The sequence below is a fragment of the Mercurialis annua genome, linkage group LG4, assembly GCF_937616625.2.
Source record: "Mercurialis annua linkage group LG4, ddMerAnnu1.2, whole genome shotgun sequence".
NCBI lineage: Eukaryota > Viridiplantae > Streptophyta > Magnoliopsida > Malpighiales > Euphorbiaceae > Mercurialis > Mercurialis annua.
The window spans coordinates 33,693,282-33,708,215 of record NC_065573.1 but is presented as its reverse complement, the minus strand read 5'-3'; the positions used below and the strand labels follow the sequence as shown (position 1 = coordinate 33,708,215).

The 14,934-nt window shown below is 34.9% G+C and overlaps 2 protein-coding genes across 3 annotated transcripts; both read right to left on the bottom strand.

Annotated features, from left to right (window-relative positions):
• Nucleotides 1-320: 320 nt before the first annotated feature.
• Nucleotides 321-4,376, bottom strand: LOC126677675 (uncharacterized). 2 transcript variants are annotated; one of them, XM_050372422.2, is made up of 4 exons: nucleotides 3,834-4,376; nucleotides 3,256-3,485; nucleotides 2,633-3,146; nucleotides 321-2,481 (listed from the first exon to the last, which is right to left on the bottom strand). In XM_050372422.2, the coding sequence occupies exons 1-4, from the start codon at nucleotides 3,841-3,843 to the stop codon at nucleotides 629-631; spliced, it is 2,607 nt and encodes an 868-aa protein (XP_050228379.1). In that variant the 5' UTR covers nucleotides 3,844-4,376; the 3' UTR covers nucleotides 321-628. The 2 variants fall into 2 exon arrangements, with proteins under 2 accessions (XP_050228379.1, XP_050228378.1); XM_050372421.2 differs by having other exon boundaries at nucleotides 2,567-3,146; nucleotides 3,834-4,373.
• Nucleotides 4,377-10,179: 5,803 nt separating this feature from the next.
• On the bottom strand, nucleotides 10,180-12,956 carry LOC126676271 (FHA domain-containing protein At4g14490-like). Its single transcript, XM_050370437.2, has 2 exons — nucleotides 11,663-12,956; nucleotides 10,180-10,684 (listed from the first exon to the last, which is right to left on the bottom strand). Exon 1 carries the CDS (start codon nucleotides 12,867-12,869, stop codon nucleotides 11,667-11,669), a length of 1,203 nt encoding a protein of 400 aa, XP_050226394.1. The 5' UTR covers nucleotides 12,870-12,956; the 3' UTR covers nucleotides 10,180-10,684; nucleotides 11,663-11,666.
• Nucleotides 12,957-14,934: the final 1,978 nt, after the last annotated feature.

The following is a 14,934-nucleotide window of genomic DNA, read 5'->3' as shown; positions in this document are numbered from 1 at the left end:
ATTTATAACTTTAGCTTATAATAATTTAATAATAGGGATGCTATTTTTTAATTTGGATATATATTTTGGTACATGACCAAGGTATATAAGGTGTCTTGGATGAGTTCCAACTATAAAAAGACACTTTTAGTCTCTTATATTCAGACTAATTTTTATTCAAATTAGATAGATTTCTACAAAAATAAAATTTTATACTCAAATTTTAAACAGATGCATACATGAGTTTAGTTTAAACTCGTACTCTCTTAAGCGAAAAAAATGTCTTATCAATTCGCCTATGCTTTAGAAATAAATTTGAATATAATGTAAGTTGTGTTAAATAATAACAAATTAAGTTATACTTGAATAAAAATTGATTTTTGTTCATGTATAAATTGATCAGAATCTCCATTTCTCCCTCCAAAATGTAAAAGTACACAATAATTTTACTTTGCATAACTATTTACTTTAGCCGTCAATCTTTTGCCTTAAACATAATCTAAGGTTGGCTTTGTGTCATCATGTAAGAATTTGAGGCCAACTAATAAAGAGCAACTTCCTTAGATAAAAAGAAGAGCACTCCAAGCCAGAAAAACAGCATACAAACTCCATCTTTCAAGATGTAAGCAAACCATCCATTGCTCACAACTTAATGCAAAGAAATACAAGGATGATTCATCGGATATCTCTGCCGTGGCGGACGCCTTGTCCTCTTTCCCCATCCCGTTAGTCTACTCTCCTCTACTCTCATTTCGCCACATTTATCAGGTAGCCTCACAGCCGTTTCTATTGCATTCACCGTAGGAGAGCTGGTAGAAGGCGCAGAACGCTTTCTCCCCCTTCCTCCTTTGCCCTTCGGAGAATTCCTCTGTGACAAACTCGATTGCCAAGTCCCTCCGGTTGCTCTAACAAGTCCTTCGATCAACTGAATATCCTCAGTCACATCGTTCTTGGATAGAGTGATAAGACCAGGGAGTACATCTCTTTGAAAGTCGTCCTTCCGCTGCCTTCCTCTCCTCGCTTGACCTCTCCGTGGCCGTATCGGCAATGGGATTTCATCTTTTGTGGTTTCTACAATCTCCAGCTCATAGTGGTACTTTTCAAACTTTGTTTCTTTCAAATTTAAGGTCATTAGCTCGAAATAGTCTATACCTTTCGGTACATAATTTTCACAATCGATACTGTCTCTACCAATCGAAGATGACACGTCATTCTCGATCCCATTCCCAAACTCATATGAGGCAATGATCTCCACAAACCACTGAAGAGAATCGCTACCTGCAGCCTTTGAACTTGGAAGAGTCTCATCATCTTGGGTACTGCGAATACAGCCGGATGATGATATGGAAATGAGGGTTTCAGCTGCCACTTCAGTAAAGTCTCCATGAAGGTATTCCTCTGGTGCTTTAGATTTGCTTTCGGTGAGTTTACTTGCAGAGGTAATTTCGGTTTTGGAATCAAGAACTATGGGTGCTTCCAAATCTATCTCAACTGCAATCTTCACTTTTCTTTCAAGAGATAAGTCTGTTGGTTGAGACTCTTCTTCGGTTACGCTCACATTCAAATCAATGTGAGCTCCGAAATTAAAGCTGCACTCGACTGATCCGTGTTTGGAATCCAGAGTCTTTAAGTATTGTGTCTCTCCGGAATCAGATGGCACAGGATCAAGATTTAGATCAGCAAGAAGTAACCCATTTTTAATAAAGTTAGCACCATTAATTACGGCGGAGCTTGCAGAAGGCGGGTCTTTGGACATTTGCCTTTCGAAAATGGCAGCCCCAAGAATCTTCTTGTTGCTTGAAAACCCACTTACTTCACTTCTTCTGTCTTCAGCATCATGGGCATGGTAGTCTGTCACCACTGAGGATAGACACTTTTGCGACGGGCCCTTCGTTCTCTCAGCTTTGACAGCAAACTGCTGAGACTGGTTTTGTAAGAAATCCAAACTTACCCGTTCTTTGGGACACTTTCCATTGCCAGATGAAAAATCTCTAAGCCAAGACAACTCACTTTTTGAATCAGTAAATGCTCCGTTCTGGCAGCCTTTTAGAAGAACTGTGTTTCCATCCTCCGCGGATTTCAAATTTTCAGAAATTTGTTTGGAATTAATATGGCTGATTGCGCTCATATAGCCAAAACCCGTTGATTCATGGCCAACTTGTGATTTTTTGGACTCCATCTGAGGAACAGGGCAAAGACTATTTTGGTAGGATGGTTCAAATCTCAGACTTGGAACTGATTTTAAATTGTTATGAATGAGTGATCTATCCGATGCAACTTCGTGGTCATGCACCAATCTGTTGGAGCCATAGTCTGAAGCTATAACGCAAGCATCATTCTTTGTTCGAGAGATTTCTACACCAAAAATTGTCTTTTCTGATGGTTGCTCCCTTCTGTGCTGACCAGCTTTCCAGCGTCCAACCTGTGATGATTCGCATGTTGCAGGCAAATATTCACACTGAAAGCCTCCATTTTGAGAACTTATATTGCTTGCATTTTGGCCTGAATAAGCAGACAAATCAACTAAAATAAGCATCCGTGAAAAAAATGAGAGACTTTTACAGAGTTTTGCTGAAGAAGTATATACCAGGATTAAAACTAGCTCCCTCATCTTTTTCTTTAGTGGGGCTCCGGGAAGTATCCTTAAAATTACCTAGAATATCAACGGAAGCTGTACTAGATGCTTCTTCAACCTGGACAGGTTCGTTTAGATCAGCAAGACCAAGGTTCCCCCGTAAATTCATATTGGAACTTGAAGCATCTCCGCACCAAATGGAGTATGCACCGCTATGAGTAGAAAAGTCGCCATTTTTCACAAAATCAAACTGGTGACTGCTTTTATGAGCGGTTTTGCCTATCACCGAACCTCCAGGTGTCCGTCGGCCTTTTTCTTCTTCGTTAATGTATTCATCAGCTGGAGATTCTAGGTCAAACAATCTTGATACATTGTAAGTGGAACCACAGCCGGATGCAGATGACAAATGATGACCAAAATCCACCAAAGATCGACCAGAAACATACCGTCTGCTGTTATTATCTGCAGATGGGAAGGCGAAAACACTCGATCCTAATGTTCCGATAGGTTTTAGGTGTTTGTGTGGTTGTTTGCTTCTCATTTCATTCATCATGCCCGCCTGTATTTTGTAAAGACGGTGTAGTTCTTGGAGCTATATGATCAAATTACAAGCAAACAGACAGAACGTTAAAAATTTACAGCAAAGACGGGATAATTTAACTTTCAAGACCAAAGGAACGAATTCAAATAAACCACCATACCTGTTGTCTGAATACAAGTTCATGTTTCATGATGGTTTCTCGTAATTGTTCGCAGCCATATGCTGTAAATCCCTCTATTGCTGGGATTGCAGAGTACATGCCATTATACTGTCTGAATGTGTTGTTTCCATGAAAAGAGAGGCAGCTACTGTTGCTAGCATTGTTATTTAAATCCATCTTAGGATAATTTCCAGACAAATGCATCTTACGTTGTACTTTAATACCCATTCCTACAAATCATTCAAAAAAGCTCTAAATTAACATCCCTTCACACAAATTCATATCAATGAACTAATACCAAATCTTAATTCAAATCAACTATGCAAATGTAGATATTACATTAATCCAAATGAGCATCAAACCCCACTAACACAAATCCCATCAGTAAAAACAACAAAACACTAGACCATTGATCACTCCACATTAAACAATAGATTCACAAGTTCAATTACCCAAGTCAAATCACAAACTAATTCTTAACCATCAAATTTAAGAACAAAGAACAAAACTTTACATAAAACTAACATTAAGGAAACAAAGAACAAAACTTTACATAAAACCAACAATAAAGAACTAACCTTTTAGCATCACCCACCAAGTCAAATGAAAACTCCTCCATAAATTATCAACAAAACTCAGCTAGCTCCATGGAAATTACAATTTACAACAAAGAACAATTTTGCAGAAAACCCAACAACTCAGAAGAAAAAAAAAACTTCAGGTGGGTAAGTCTGCATTAATACTAAAGAATCTTGAATCATCAGCAGACAAAAAAAATAGAAACTGAAATAAGGTGGCCCATAAATGAAGATGGAGATAGAAAGATCAGGCACTTAGAATCCCAAAGAAGGGATCTTTCTCTGTGAAAACAAAGAAGAATGACTTGAAATTTGTCAACTTCTGGTCTCTCTCTAATTATTCTAAACTATTACTATATTATGCTTTGCTTCATACATAGCTTTGGTTTAAATGATTCATTTTGTGTTACCCTTTGGAATTATTTTAAAGTTGAGGATATGGGACATTTGTTTTCTCACTTTCTAGATTCTCTACCTTCCATGCTTTTTGGGTTTTTTTTTTCACATAAATTTTTACAAATTCATTACATATTATAAAAATTAAGAAAACTCTAATTAAAAAAGCTAAAAATTCAATTAATTTTTTAAGATGAGATATTATGAAAGTGATAATAACTTTTTAAAAACAAACTGGGGGAGTATTATATTATGGAGAAATTGTTATAGGAAAAATGGAGACACCTGGATTTTACTCTAGCAACAACTCAACAGTTTCCATAAGTAGCTGACCCCTCCACAATCAGATCTTTCATCAAAAATATTTCACCTACTCTCTTCTCAAGCGCTTGCAAACCACTCTCCACTAAATTACAAGCCAGACCATGCTTTCTTGTTTACGTATGTATAGGAACCGTATCAAATAGGATAATTGAATAATCAAATCGAATTGAATTAATGGTTTGATTTAATTTAATATTGTAAGAAAAGTTAATCTTGTTAAGAATATAGGAGGACTTAAATGAACACAAATATTTTATTAGTACTAAGAGTAACTTTAGTACAACACTTTTAGTACTTACTCTCACACTTTTCTCACACACGTCACCCACTCACACTTGATTTTCTCACTTTCTCTCATATGTACAAAATGAAATAGGCAGCCCATATATATAGATTGTTAGGTCGGTGGTTATATTTTCTAGGTGTTCTATTTTCTAGTCTTTTCTTGATTATACATTAATTATCTAGCCATTTGGATTCTAGAAAATTGGAGAAGAGAGTAAGTCGGTGGCATTTAAGACTCCCCCTCAACGACTACTCTCTTGAAACTTTTCTTTGCTTTCTATACCAAGTCGCGTTTTAAAGTCTTCAAACGTTGCACGTTTTAGCCCCTCAGTAAATATGTCGCCAACTTAATCTTCAGTCTTCTCGTATTTCATTTTTAATTTTTCGCTTGAGACTGTCTCTTCAAATATTGCAGGCTCTTTCATATTGTCATTCTCGATTAGTGCCACATTCGCATATTTAGGATTCGGCTTCCTTTGTCTCTCACTACGTCTAAGTTGTATTTCACGTTCCACTGGAATGTCTTCTTGAATATCGTCTTCAAGTTGACTTGGTCGTTCTTCTTCCGGTGTCCGTCGGTATACTCCTGTGCGCCACGGAGACTTAGCCCTTCTCGGGGATTGACTTCTTCTATTTTCTTCACTTGACTCCACTTCTCGAATACTCTGCTCGATCACTATGTCTTCTTGAGACTTTTCTTGTAGCCTCTCTTCTATCTCTTTGGAGTCAGGAAGAACTACTCCTTGAAAAGACCACCACGAAGAAGTTTCATCAAATATTACATTTCTCGAAGTGTAACATTTTCCTGTATTTGGATCACAACACCTCCACCCTTTTCTTTCGTTGTCATACCCCACAAATATGCACTTCAACGCCTTCTTATCAAATTTGCTCCGCAAATGATCAGGCACAAAAACATAACACACACATCCGAAAACTCGAAAGTGACTTACAGTGGGTTTTATATTCTTGAGCTTCACATAGGGTGAAACAGATCCAATCGGTACTTGCGGTAGTCTGTTGATCACGTGAGCAGCTGTTTTCATACACTCTGCCCAAAAACGAGGTGGAACATTCTTTGCGTGTAACATGCTCCTGCACGTTTCCGCCAGATGTCTATTCTTTCTTTCCGCCACTCCATTTTGTTGTGGAGTGTTTGGACAGGTCAGCTGACGTCTTATCTTGCAATCTTGCAAATACTTTGAAAACTCACGTGAAGTGTATTCTCCCCCATTATCGGTACGTAGACACTGAATTCTTCGACCGAGTTCTTTTTCTACTTTCTCCTTGAACTCAATAAATTTTCGTAATGCCTCCGATTTTTCTTTCATAAAGTAAACCCAAACGTACCTTGAACAATCATCAATGAAAGTAATCATGTACCGAAAGCCACTAATTGATGGATGCTTCACCGGTCCAAATACATCTGAATGGACTAGCTCGAGCGGCTCCTTCGCTCTATACTCGGAATCCTCATATGGTAGCTGATGCGCTTTCCCGAACTGGCAGCCAGCACATACAGTGTCTTCTCGAACATTTAGTTGAGGAAGTCCCCTGAGTATAGACTTTTGCATCATCACCTTTAGCTTGTGATAATTCACGTGTCCTAGACGTGCATGCCATAAGTCAGCCGTCTCATTTTTCCTCGTTTTGTCTACGTATGCCGTTTGAGCAGACATCACATAGACAGAATTTAGTCTTCGTCCCTCCATCAATGGCTTATTTGGTAATCTCAAATTTCGATACACTTTCACATCTTTGGGTCCGAACACCACGTAGTTTCCCGAAGATGTGAGTTGCGACACCGATATTAGGTTCTTCTTCATCCCCGGTACATGAAGCACATTTTCCAATGGTACTTCTTTGGAGTTGTATCGAGGCACTACCATTGTCTTACCGACGTGAGTGATAGGTAGCTTCGAGTCATTTGCAGTAACTACGACTCGTTCTCCCTTATACTCCGACATGCTTAGAAATTTCTTTTTATCTCCACTCATATGATTTGAGCATCCGGAGTCTAAAATCCAATCATTATCATAATTAATAATGTTATCACTCATCACAGCAGATGCTTGAAAATCTAACTCCTCCTCGGTCTCCACCTGTGGGTGTGTGGATGCCACATTTCCTTCAACTTTTCTATACCAACAGTCGCGAGCATAGTGACCTCGTTTGCCACAAACGAAACATTGATTATTTGTACGTCGTCTCGTCTCCTCTCGTCGATCATTGTTGGTTTCTCGTTGAGCTCCCCCTTGTTTCCAGCTCCTTCTTTCTTGTTGTCTACGCCAATTTTCTTGCATTGGCCTCCCTCCGTTGTTGGATCTCACACTTTGTGGATCCTTACTATTTTTACTACTGAAGAGGGCTCTCTCCTCTTCTTTAATTGAGGTTTTAGACATTTGCTTGTCTAATTCCTCTTGATTTGCCAAGACATTTTCTAACTCATTCAAAGTTGGTTCTTTTGACCATCCACGGGTTGCCGTCACAAGAGCATTAAACTCTGGACGTAGCCCGTGAGTGATTATTCTTCTCATTCGTGTCTCCGTGATTTTATTTTCAGGATCCAACTTTGAAATTTCTTGGCATAACGATTTAACTTTAGAGAAGTATTGACTCACCGTTAAATCTTTTTGTGATATCGATAATAACTCATTCTCGAGTTGTTGGAGCTTGGCATCATTCTTCCGAGTGTATACTCCAGCAAGAGTGTCCCACGCCTCTTTGGGCGTTTTTGCGTCCTTGACATGTTGCAGCAAGTCGTCCTCCACTGATATCGATAAAGCATATAAAGCTTTACCGGCCCTGACCTTCCACTTTTTAAGGTCATCCTGACTTGTCGGGGGTGTCGTTTCACTCCCTCCGACGATCTCCCAGAGATCTTGGCCGAGCAAATAAAATTGCATACGAGTACTCCATGTGCTATAGTTACTAGCATTGAGTTTTTCAAGGGTACTCACCGATATTGAAAAATCCGCCATTTGTTTGGTTATTTTCTCCACTTAACCAAATTACTTGGTCCCTGACCAATACTCTGCACGGTCCCTGACTGCGTGCTTGCGGCGATTCAAAGTACCACGATCCCGGATCGTTTGCTCGACCTTTTCTCAAACCGGTCCCTGACCGTCCTGCTCTGATACCACTTGTTAAGAATATAGGAGGACTTAAATGAACACAAATATTTTATTAGTACTAAGAGTAACTTTAGTACAACACTTTTAGTACTTACTCTCACACTTTTCTCACACACGTCACCCACTCACACTTGATTTTCTCACTTTCTCTCATATGTACAAAATGAAATAGGCAGCCCATATATATAGATTGTTAGGTCGGTGGTTATATTTTCTAGGTGTTCTATTTTCTAGTCTTTTCTTGATTATACATTAATTATCTAGCCATTTGGATTCTAGAAAATTGGAGAAGAGAGTAAGTCGGTGGCATTTAAGAAATCTTTTATTCAGTTTAGTTAAATTTTAAACATAAAAGTTTCATTTTAACTTCTTCTTTTTTTGCAAATTGAATTAAAGAAAGTGAATTTAATCAAACTAAACAGTACGAACACTTTATCCAATTAATATTTTTATTTTGAATATATATTACAAATTTAGCATTTTAATACAAAATTTGTTTCAAAAAAGATTAAAAGAATAAAAAAATTCAGTTGTATGATTGTATCTTTTATCTAAGTATTTTATTTTTCTGTATATATGTTTCCGTTAAATAAAAACTAAAAATTTGAATAAATCAATAGTTTCAGTTTTAATCACTTTGGAATTATTATTACCCTTAAAAATGTAGTTTCATTCGGTTTTAAAAATTAAAATTTAATCTACTTTAATTTGAACCAAATGAACATCCATATTTTTGTTGGTTATGTTTGTATCATACACTACTTTAAGAGTGTGGACTATGTGGAGTGGAGAATTTTTGTCTTCTTGAGTTTCGAGGGCTCGCATTGTAATTTTAATTTATTATGGGATTATTGGATTATTAATTTTGTCATCTTGTCTATGTTTGATTGGTTCTTTATTCCTTAATACAGTTGCAATAACAAAAATAATATTTGTGTGGTGTAAAGTACTGCTTTCGGCCAGTTATTTAAGGTTTTTCTCAAGCATTTCAACCAATTATAATTAAGTCATAGAATTATTGTGTGTTTGGATAACTCTTCACTGTTTTATTCATTGGCTTTGATATTTTGGAATTGTATAGTTTGCTACTGCTCATAGATCAAGAACAGCCCTTATATCTACAAAGTTATTTAATTTTTGATTAAAATTTTAGCCTTTAACAAAAAAAATACTGAATTGAGTGTTAAATACTAATATCTAGTTTTTATTAGTATCCTTAATTTAATGATATGATGGGACTAATTTTGATTATCATTGAGCAACCAGTTTTTTTTAATACTAGTTGAGTAGTAGTTATCCAAAAAATAAAAAAAATAACAATTCATTTTTGTATAACTACTCTCTTTGTCTCTTTTTAATAAAAAAAATAAATTAAGTTCTGCTTTAATTAAAAATAGTAGCTAATTTTAAATTTTTATTTTCTAAAATAATCTTTAAGAAAATGAGTTAATTTCCCGTTATGCACTATACTAAAAGCATTTAAATTAATTTCATACATGGAATATAAAATAATTAACATGATTTTTTTTTATAATTTGTAACTTAGCTAAAATGTAACCAAAAACAGATTCCATCAAAAAGGGAAAGATGCAGTATTATGTTTTGATAATTTTGTAATAAGCTTTAAGCATTAAGGATGAAGATGTGTTTGTGAGCATATAATATGGTAATTGACCTAGATTAGTATAAAAACAAACCCTACCATAAAGATTAAGACTAATAGATTTATTGCAAACTCAATAATATCAGTGATGTGATGGGTATCAGGACTTTGTACAAATTGAGGTAGGAAATAAATATCGTAAAGACTAAGATAAATCTTGGTTTTTGTTTTCATGACATTACCATAAAAGGTCCATTTTGGACCACAAAAGAAAGATAAAGAAGATCTAAGTCCTTTGGGATGTCAATTCATGATTGCTAGTGAACATTAATCCCTTTAAGCATAGTTATAAATGACAGATAATTAGCAATCTCGAGAAGAAGAAAAATCATAGACAGATAATAAATTGATCAATAGTTGAAGTTATATCCACATTTGGATTGAGAAAATAAATTTTATATTTATAGCTTATTTTTGTAGAAAGTTTTAATTCTTCGTTTTTTATTTCGTACGTTTTCCATTTCCGTATAAGATAGCTAAAAACTAACAAAGGGAATAGACACAAGGACCACAACCAGCATGAAAATGAAAAACACAAACACAGTTCAAAGATAAAATTTGTTCTATTCACCAAAAACTCAAAGTTTTGCTAACATTTCCAAACTACAACTCAGCTGAATATAATGCCCTGCCCTGTTTAAAAATACACAACTATACTAATAACCAACGATCAATGCTGCTTAAACAAATAAATCCTAAAGAACATAACAATCTCATGATGAACCAAAACCTTACAACTAATCATAAAAGTATTTGATTGGAAAAGTGAGCTGAGTAAAATATTCTAATTGCCTAATTTATTGGAAAGAGGACAAGTGTTTCCGCTATAGGAGAGACTTTGTGCTTTCCAACCTACGACGTGTTGTCAGGGAGGAGGAGCTCTGTTTCAAGGAATGGCTTGCTGGGACATTTAAGAAAAGGTCTCGTGGGAAGAAAAAATGCAGATCCGGATAGTGTACATACCCATCTTTGCTACAATTACCTGCCAACCTGAATGTAGCAGCGCCTTCCCTTTCTACAACCTACTTATGGCTAGATGTATCACGATTCTGAATTACAGAAATCCATCAAAGTAACAATGTGAATCTCCCAGAAACCGACAATGGTGTAGATGAGCATTGAAAACTGATCTTATATACAAGACACTAAAAATAAGGTTACATATTAATTTGCAGAATTAACTGTAAGCAGCTAAAAGATGGAGTATGTTGACAACACTCCCCCTCTTTCTCTAAAAGCTAAAGATAATATTTCAAGATTCAAGAATAACTAAAGAGAAACTAAAGAGGATATAATGATAGGCTAAATATAGCAAATTCTTAATGGCTGATTCTTAAACATGGTCATGCTAGCTTTCCATGAGTTTGCAGATTTCTAGACAAGTCTATCCTAACAAAAGCTTATCAATACTTTTACATAAGCTACTTAGAAACATACAAGAAGCTTCTTCGGCGTTCGAGCTAGTTTCTCAATGTTAAGCTGGGTTTGTTACCTAGTAGCACTAGCCTATTAGAAACTAAGCTTGTTTTTGGTAAAATGCATCACACTGAAAAGCTAGAAATGACAAGCGTAAGTAACATAAGGAAATACACATCAAACTTCATTTTCATGCCTAAAATCATCTCCTATGTAACCTGAAATATCTTCCTAGGCATATACTGCTTCATATAATAAAAGAAAACAAAAGAGGATATGATAATAGGCTAAACATAGCAAATTCACCATGACCGATTCTTAAACATGATCATGCTAGCTATCCTTGACTTCTCTTGCAGATTTCTAGACAAAGTTTTTACTAAAGAGCTTTCCAAGCGTATCTTAACAAAGATTTAAAAATACTTTTGCATTAGCTACTTAGAAACCGACAATTGAAGCTTCTTGGGTGTTGGAGCTAGTGTCTCAATATTAAGCTGGGATTGTTAGAAAATAAGCACTAGCCTATAAGAAGGAAACAGAAACTAAGCAGTAGAAAATCTAAATGTCAGTCCAATTGTAGAAACAAGCAGATGAGACATTGAAGTACTTACTATCTTAGAGACTAACTCGAGTCATAGCAGCAGCAGCAGCAGCAGCAGCCTTGGCCTTCTTCTGCTCAATGATATACTCTTTAACTCTCTCTGCTTTCATTTTCATGTCTAAAATCATCTGTTCAGTAACCTGAAATAACTGCTTAGGCAAATACTCCTCCATATAATCAAACCACTGCCCTAAAGTCATTTTCTCCAAATCGAATGTTACCTTCTCTTTACCCAAGTTATCGCTCTCATTAACTCGTCCCTTACCATGGCTCCGACTTTGGCATTTTATCTCCTCATTTCTACTAATATCCACTTCATTAACATGATCATTAGTCTCTTCTCTCGAATTCAATCCTACATCTGAACCCTCTTTCTTCTCTACCTTATCTCTACTAGCAGCTTCTTCATTAACCTGTTCTTTCGCCTCATCTACTAAATCAAACCCTAAACTCGCGTTCTTCTCCGGAGTCTTCTTACCATCCAAATTCTCAAAATCTATAACAGAACCAGCCACATTCTTTCTACTCCTTGTAACCCTATAATTTGCTACATTTTCCACAACCGCAGATTCCGCATTTTCCCTTTTCCTAGTAACCCTAATTTTCTCAACATTTTCCAATCCTTTATTCTCTAATTCAACTCTCCTCCCTCGTGTAACCCTAGCATTCACTTTCTCCGTCTCCAATTCCCCCAATCCTTCACCCTCATCCGAAACCCTAGCTTCTGCTAATGGCGGTGGTTCTTTTAACAGCCTCCCTTTTCTAGGTTTCGGTAATTGAATCACCACCGCCGCATTCTCATCAATTTTAATCGCCGAGTTATCCTGAACTTTTCGTCTCGGGTTCCGTCTCAACTGAGAAGGCTTCTCCGCAGTTACCTCCTCTTCCTTAATAAAAAATTGAACAAGAATTGAAGTGTCTTCCCCGAGGTTCAAAACGTCGCCGTGGCGGATTTGGAAGGGAGTGAAAGGAGGGAGAGATGCTGAGTTGATGATTGTTCCGTTGGAAGAATTCAGATCTTCGATTATCCATTTACAGTCCGACGAGGATTCTGATTCGTGTCTGATGATTAAGTGTTTGAAGGAGATGCCGAGGTCTTTAATGGTGAGATTGTTGCCTCTTACACTCCGGCCGATTTTGATAATTGATTCCGGTGGGAATTCAACCGTTTCGCCTTTCCTTGGACCTTGCTGAATTATTAGTTTCAGAGACTCCATTTTTTTCTTCTTCGCGCTACAGAGAAGATAGAGAGCGCGCGCTTCAGAGAGAGGTTTTCAAATTTTTTTACAGAAACTTATATAGTTTCGAGTTTTTAACTTTATATTTTTTCAAGTTAGAGTAATGTTTTTTTCATTGTTCCTCTTTTATTTTTTATGCATTTTTTTAATTATATTATTTCTTATTATAAACCCTAAATCCTAAAGACAAATAGTAATTAAAATATAGAACATCAAGTAGTATTTTATAATATTAAGGAACAATTATTAAAGAATCTTTGAGGTAAGGCTTAATTAATTAAGTTCCCCGCTACTATATTTTAAAAATATAAAAAAAAATTCTCTAGCGTTTGAGATTCAATGAAACCATCTTCCTTCAATTAATGGTATTAGTTGACTTGATCAAAAGATCAAATTGCTTTAAATATAATTCATTTTAATTTTTAAGCTTATTTTTATTTTACAAAACTTTGAAAAATTATAAAAATATGTTAATCTTTAAAAATTATTTATAATAATTCATAAAATTGTAATTTTTTAAAAATAATAAAATTAGGAGTTGTCTTTTAAAAAAATATACTTATTTTTTTATTTTAGTAAACTAATAATTAATTTTTTCAAACATGGGGCCTTGTGAACAAAAATAAAAAAGTACAAAAGTCTCCATATGAATTTGGTTAAAAAAAAAAACAGTTCGTTATATTTATCATCTTATAATATCAAAATAAAGGCTACTTATTTTTTTTTTCATACTTATCATTTTATAACGGCTTAATACATCATTTGACCTCTAAACTATACACTTTTATTCTCTGAGACTCTTAAACTAATTTGATATTCTATTGGACCTCTTAACTTTATTTTTTGTTCTATTTAACCCGTCAATTGTAATTTTTTTGCCGATCTGACCTTTTTCATCCAACGTGGCAAAAACGCGTGTTTTCAAACGCGTTGAAGCGCGTGAAGGATAATTAAAATGCATAACTTGTTCTATTGAACCCCCGGACTACACTATTTTGTTCTATTTGACCCCTGAACTTATTTTATTTTCCTATTGCACCTTCAAACTTTTAATTTTTACCCATTAACCTTCTCAAAAATACAATTATTTAACTTTTATCCATTTAATCTTCTAGAAAAATAAAAAAATAGTGAAATTTAGTCAAATAATTACATAATATAACTTTTTGTACATGTATATATTTGTTTACATTTCAATAATGATAAAAGAAGTTTTGTCTTTTTAACGATATTATAAAATATATAAATTTACTATACTGTGATAATATTAAAAAAAAGACTGATTTTTTTAAAAAATTATAATTTTTAGTGTATTTCACGAATTTCCAATTATAAAAATTTTAATACACTAGCTTTTAATTTTTTGCAATTTCAAACTTTTCAAATCAATTCTGAATTTTTAAAATTTGTGTTAAAATTGGAAAACACGCTAAATTTCATGACTTTTAAAGCCTTAAATGATTTTTTCAAATAATATGTAAAGTACATCATTTTTTATTTTAGATTAAAAAAATATATTTAGACTTAATATATTTTTTGACCTCTAACCTTACCTTTTTATTTCCTATGACCTCTAAACTATCTTAGTGTTCCATTGGACCTCTTAACTACTTTTTTTATTCTATTTAACCCCATGTCAGCAAAGCCATGTCAGCAATTTTATCTACGTCATCGCGCGTGGTGTGCACATTCCGAATGAGGGGTTAAATAGAATAAAAAAAAGAGTTAAGAGGTCCAAAAGAATACGAAATTAGTTTAGAGGTCGCAGAGAATAAAATGGTATAGTTTAAGGGTCAAATGATGTATTAAGCCATTTTATAACACACATTGTTGTATAAAAAAAGTACCTTTCTTTTAGCAGTTGTGCAGTAAGTTGTACATCTTTTTGGTAGCTTTTTAATAGATTTTTATCATATTAACAAAAAGTGTTTATAAATATGAGTGTATTTTCTGTAAATAATAAAAAGCATGACTGTAATTTTCTCAATAGTAATTAGGCTATTGTAATCCCTATAGCTTAAACACTAACCAAAACCAGCAAACT

What these genes read in the sequence shown, in the direction of transcription:
- LOC126677675 (XM_050372421.2), bottom strand. An exon ending in AACTTGTATTCAGACAACAG is followed by an intron (nt 3,147 to 3,255) that starts GTATGGTGGTTT and finishes TTGATCATATAG; the next exon opens with CTCCAAGAACTACACCGTCT. An exon ending in GGGAGCTAGTTTTAATCCTG is followed by an intron (nt 2,482 to 2,566) that starts GTATATACTTCT and finishes CTGCTTATTCAG; the next exon opens with GCCAAAATGCAAGCAATATA.
- LOC126676271 (XM_050370437.2), bottom strand. Translation starts at nt 12,869, where the DNA reads ATGGAGTCTCTGAAACTAATAATTCAGCAAGGTCCAAGGAAAGGCGAA.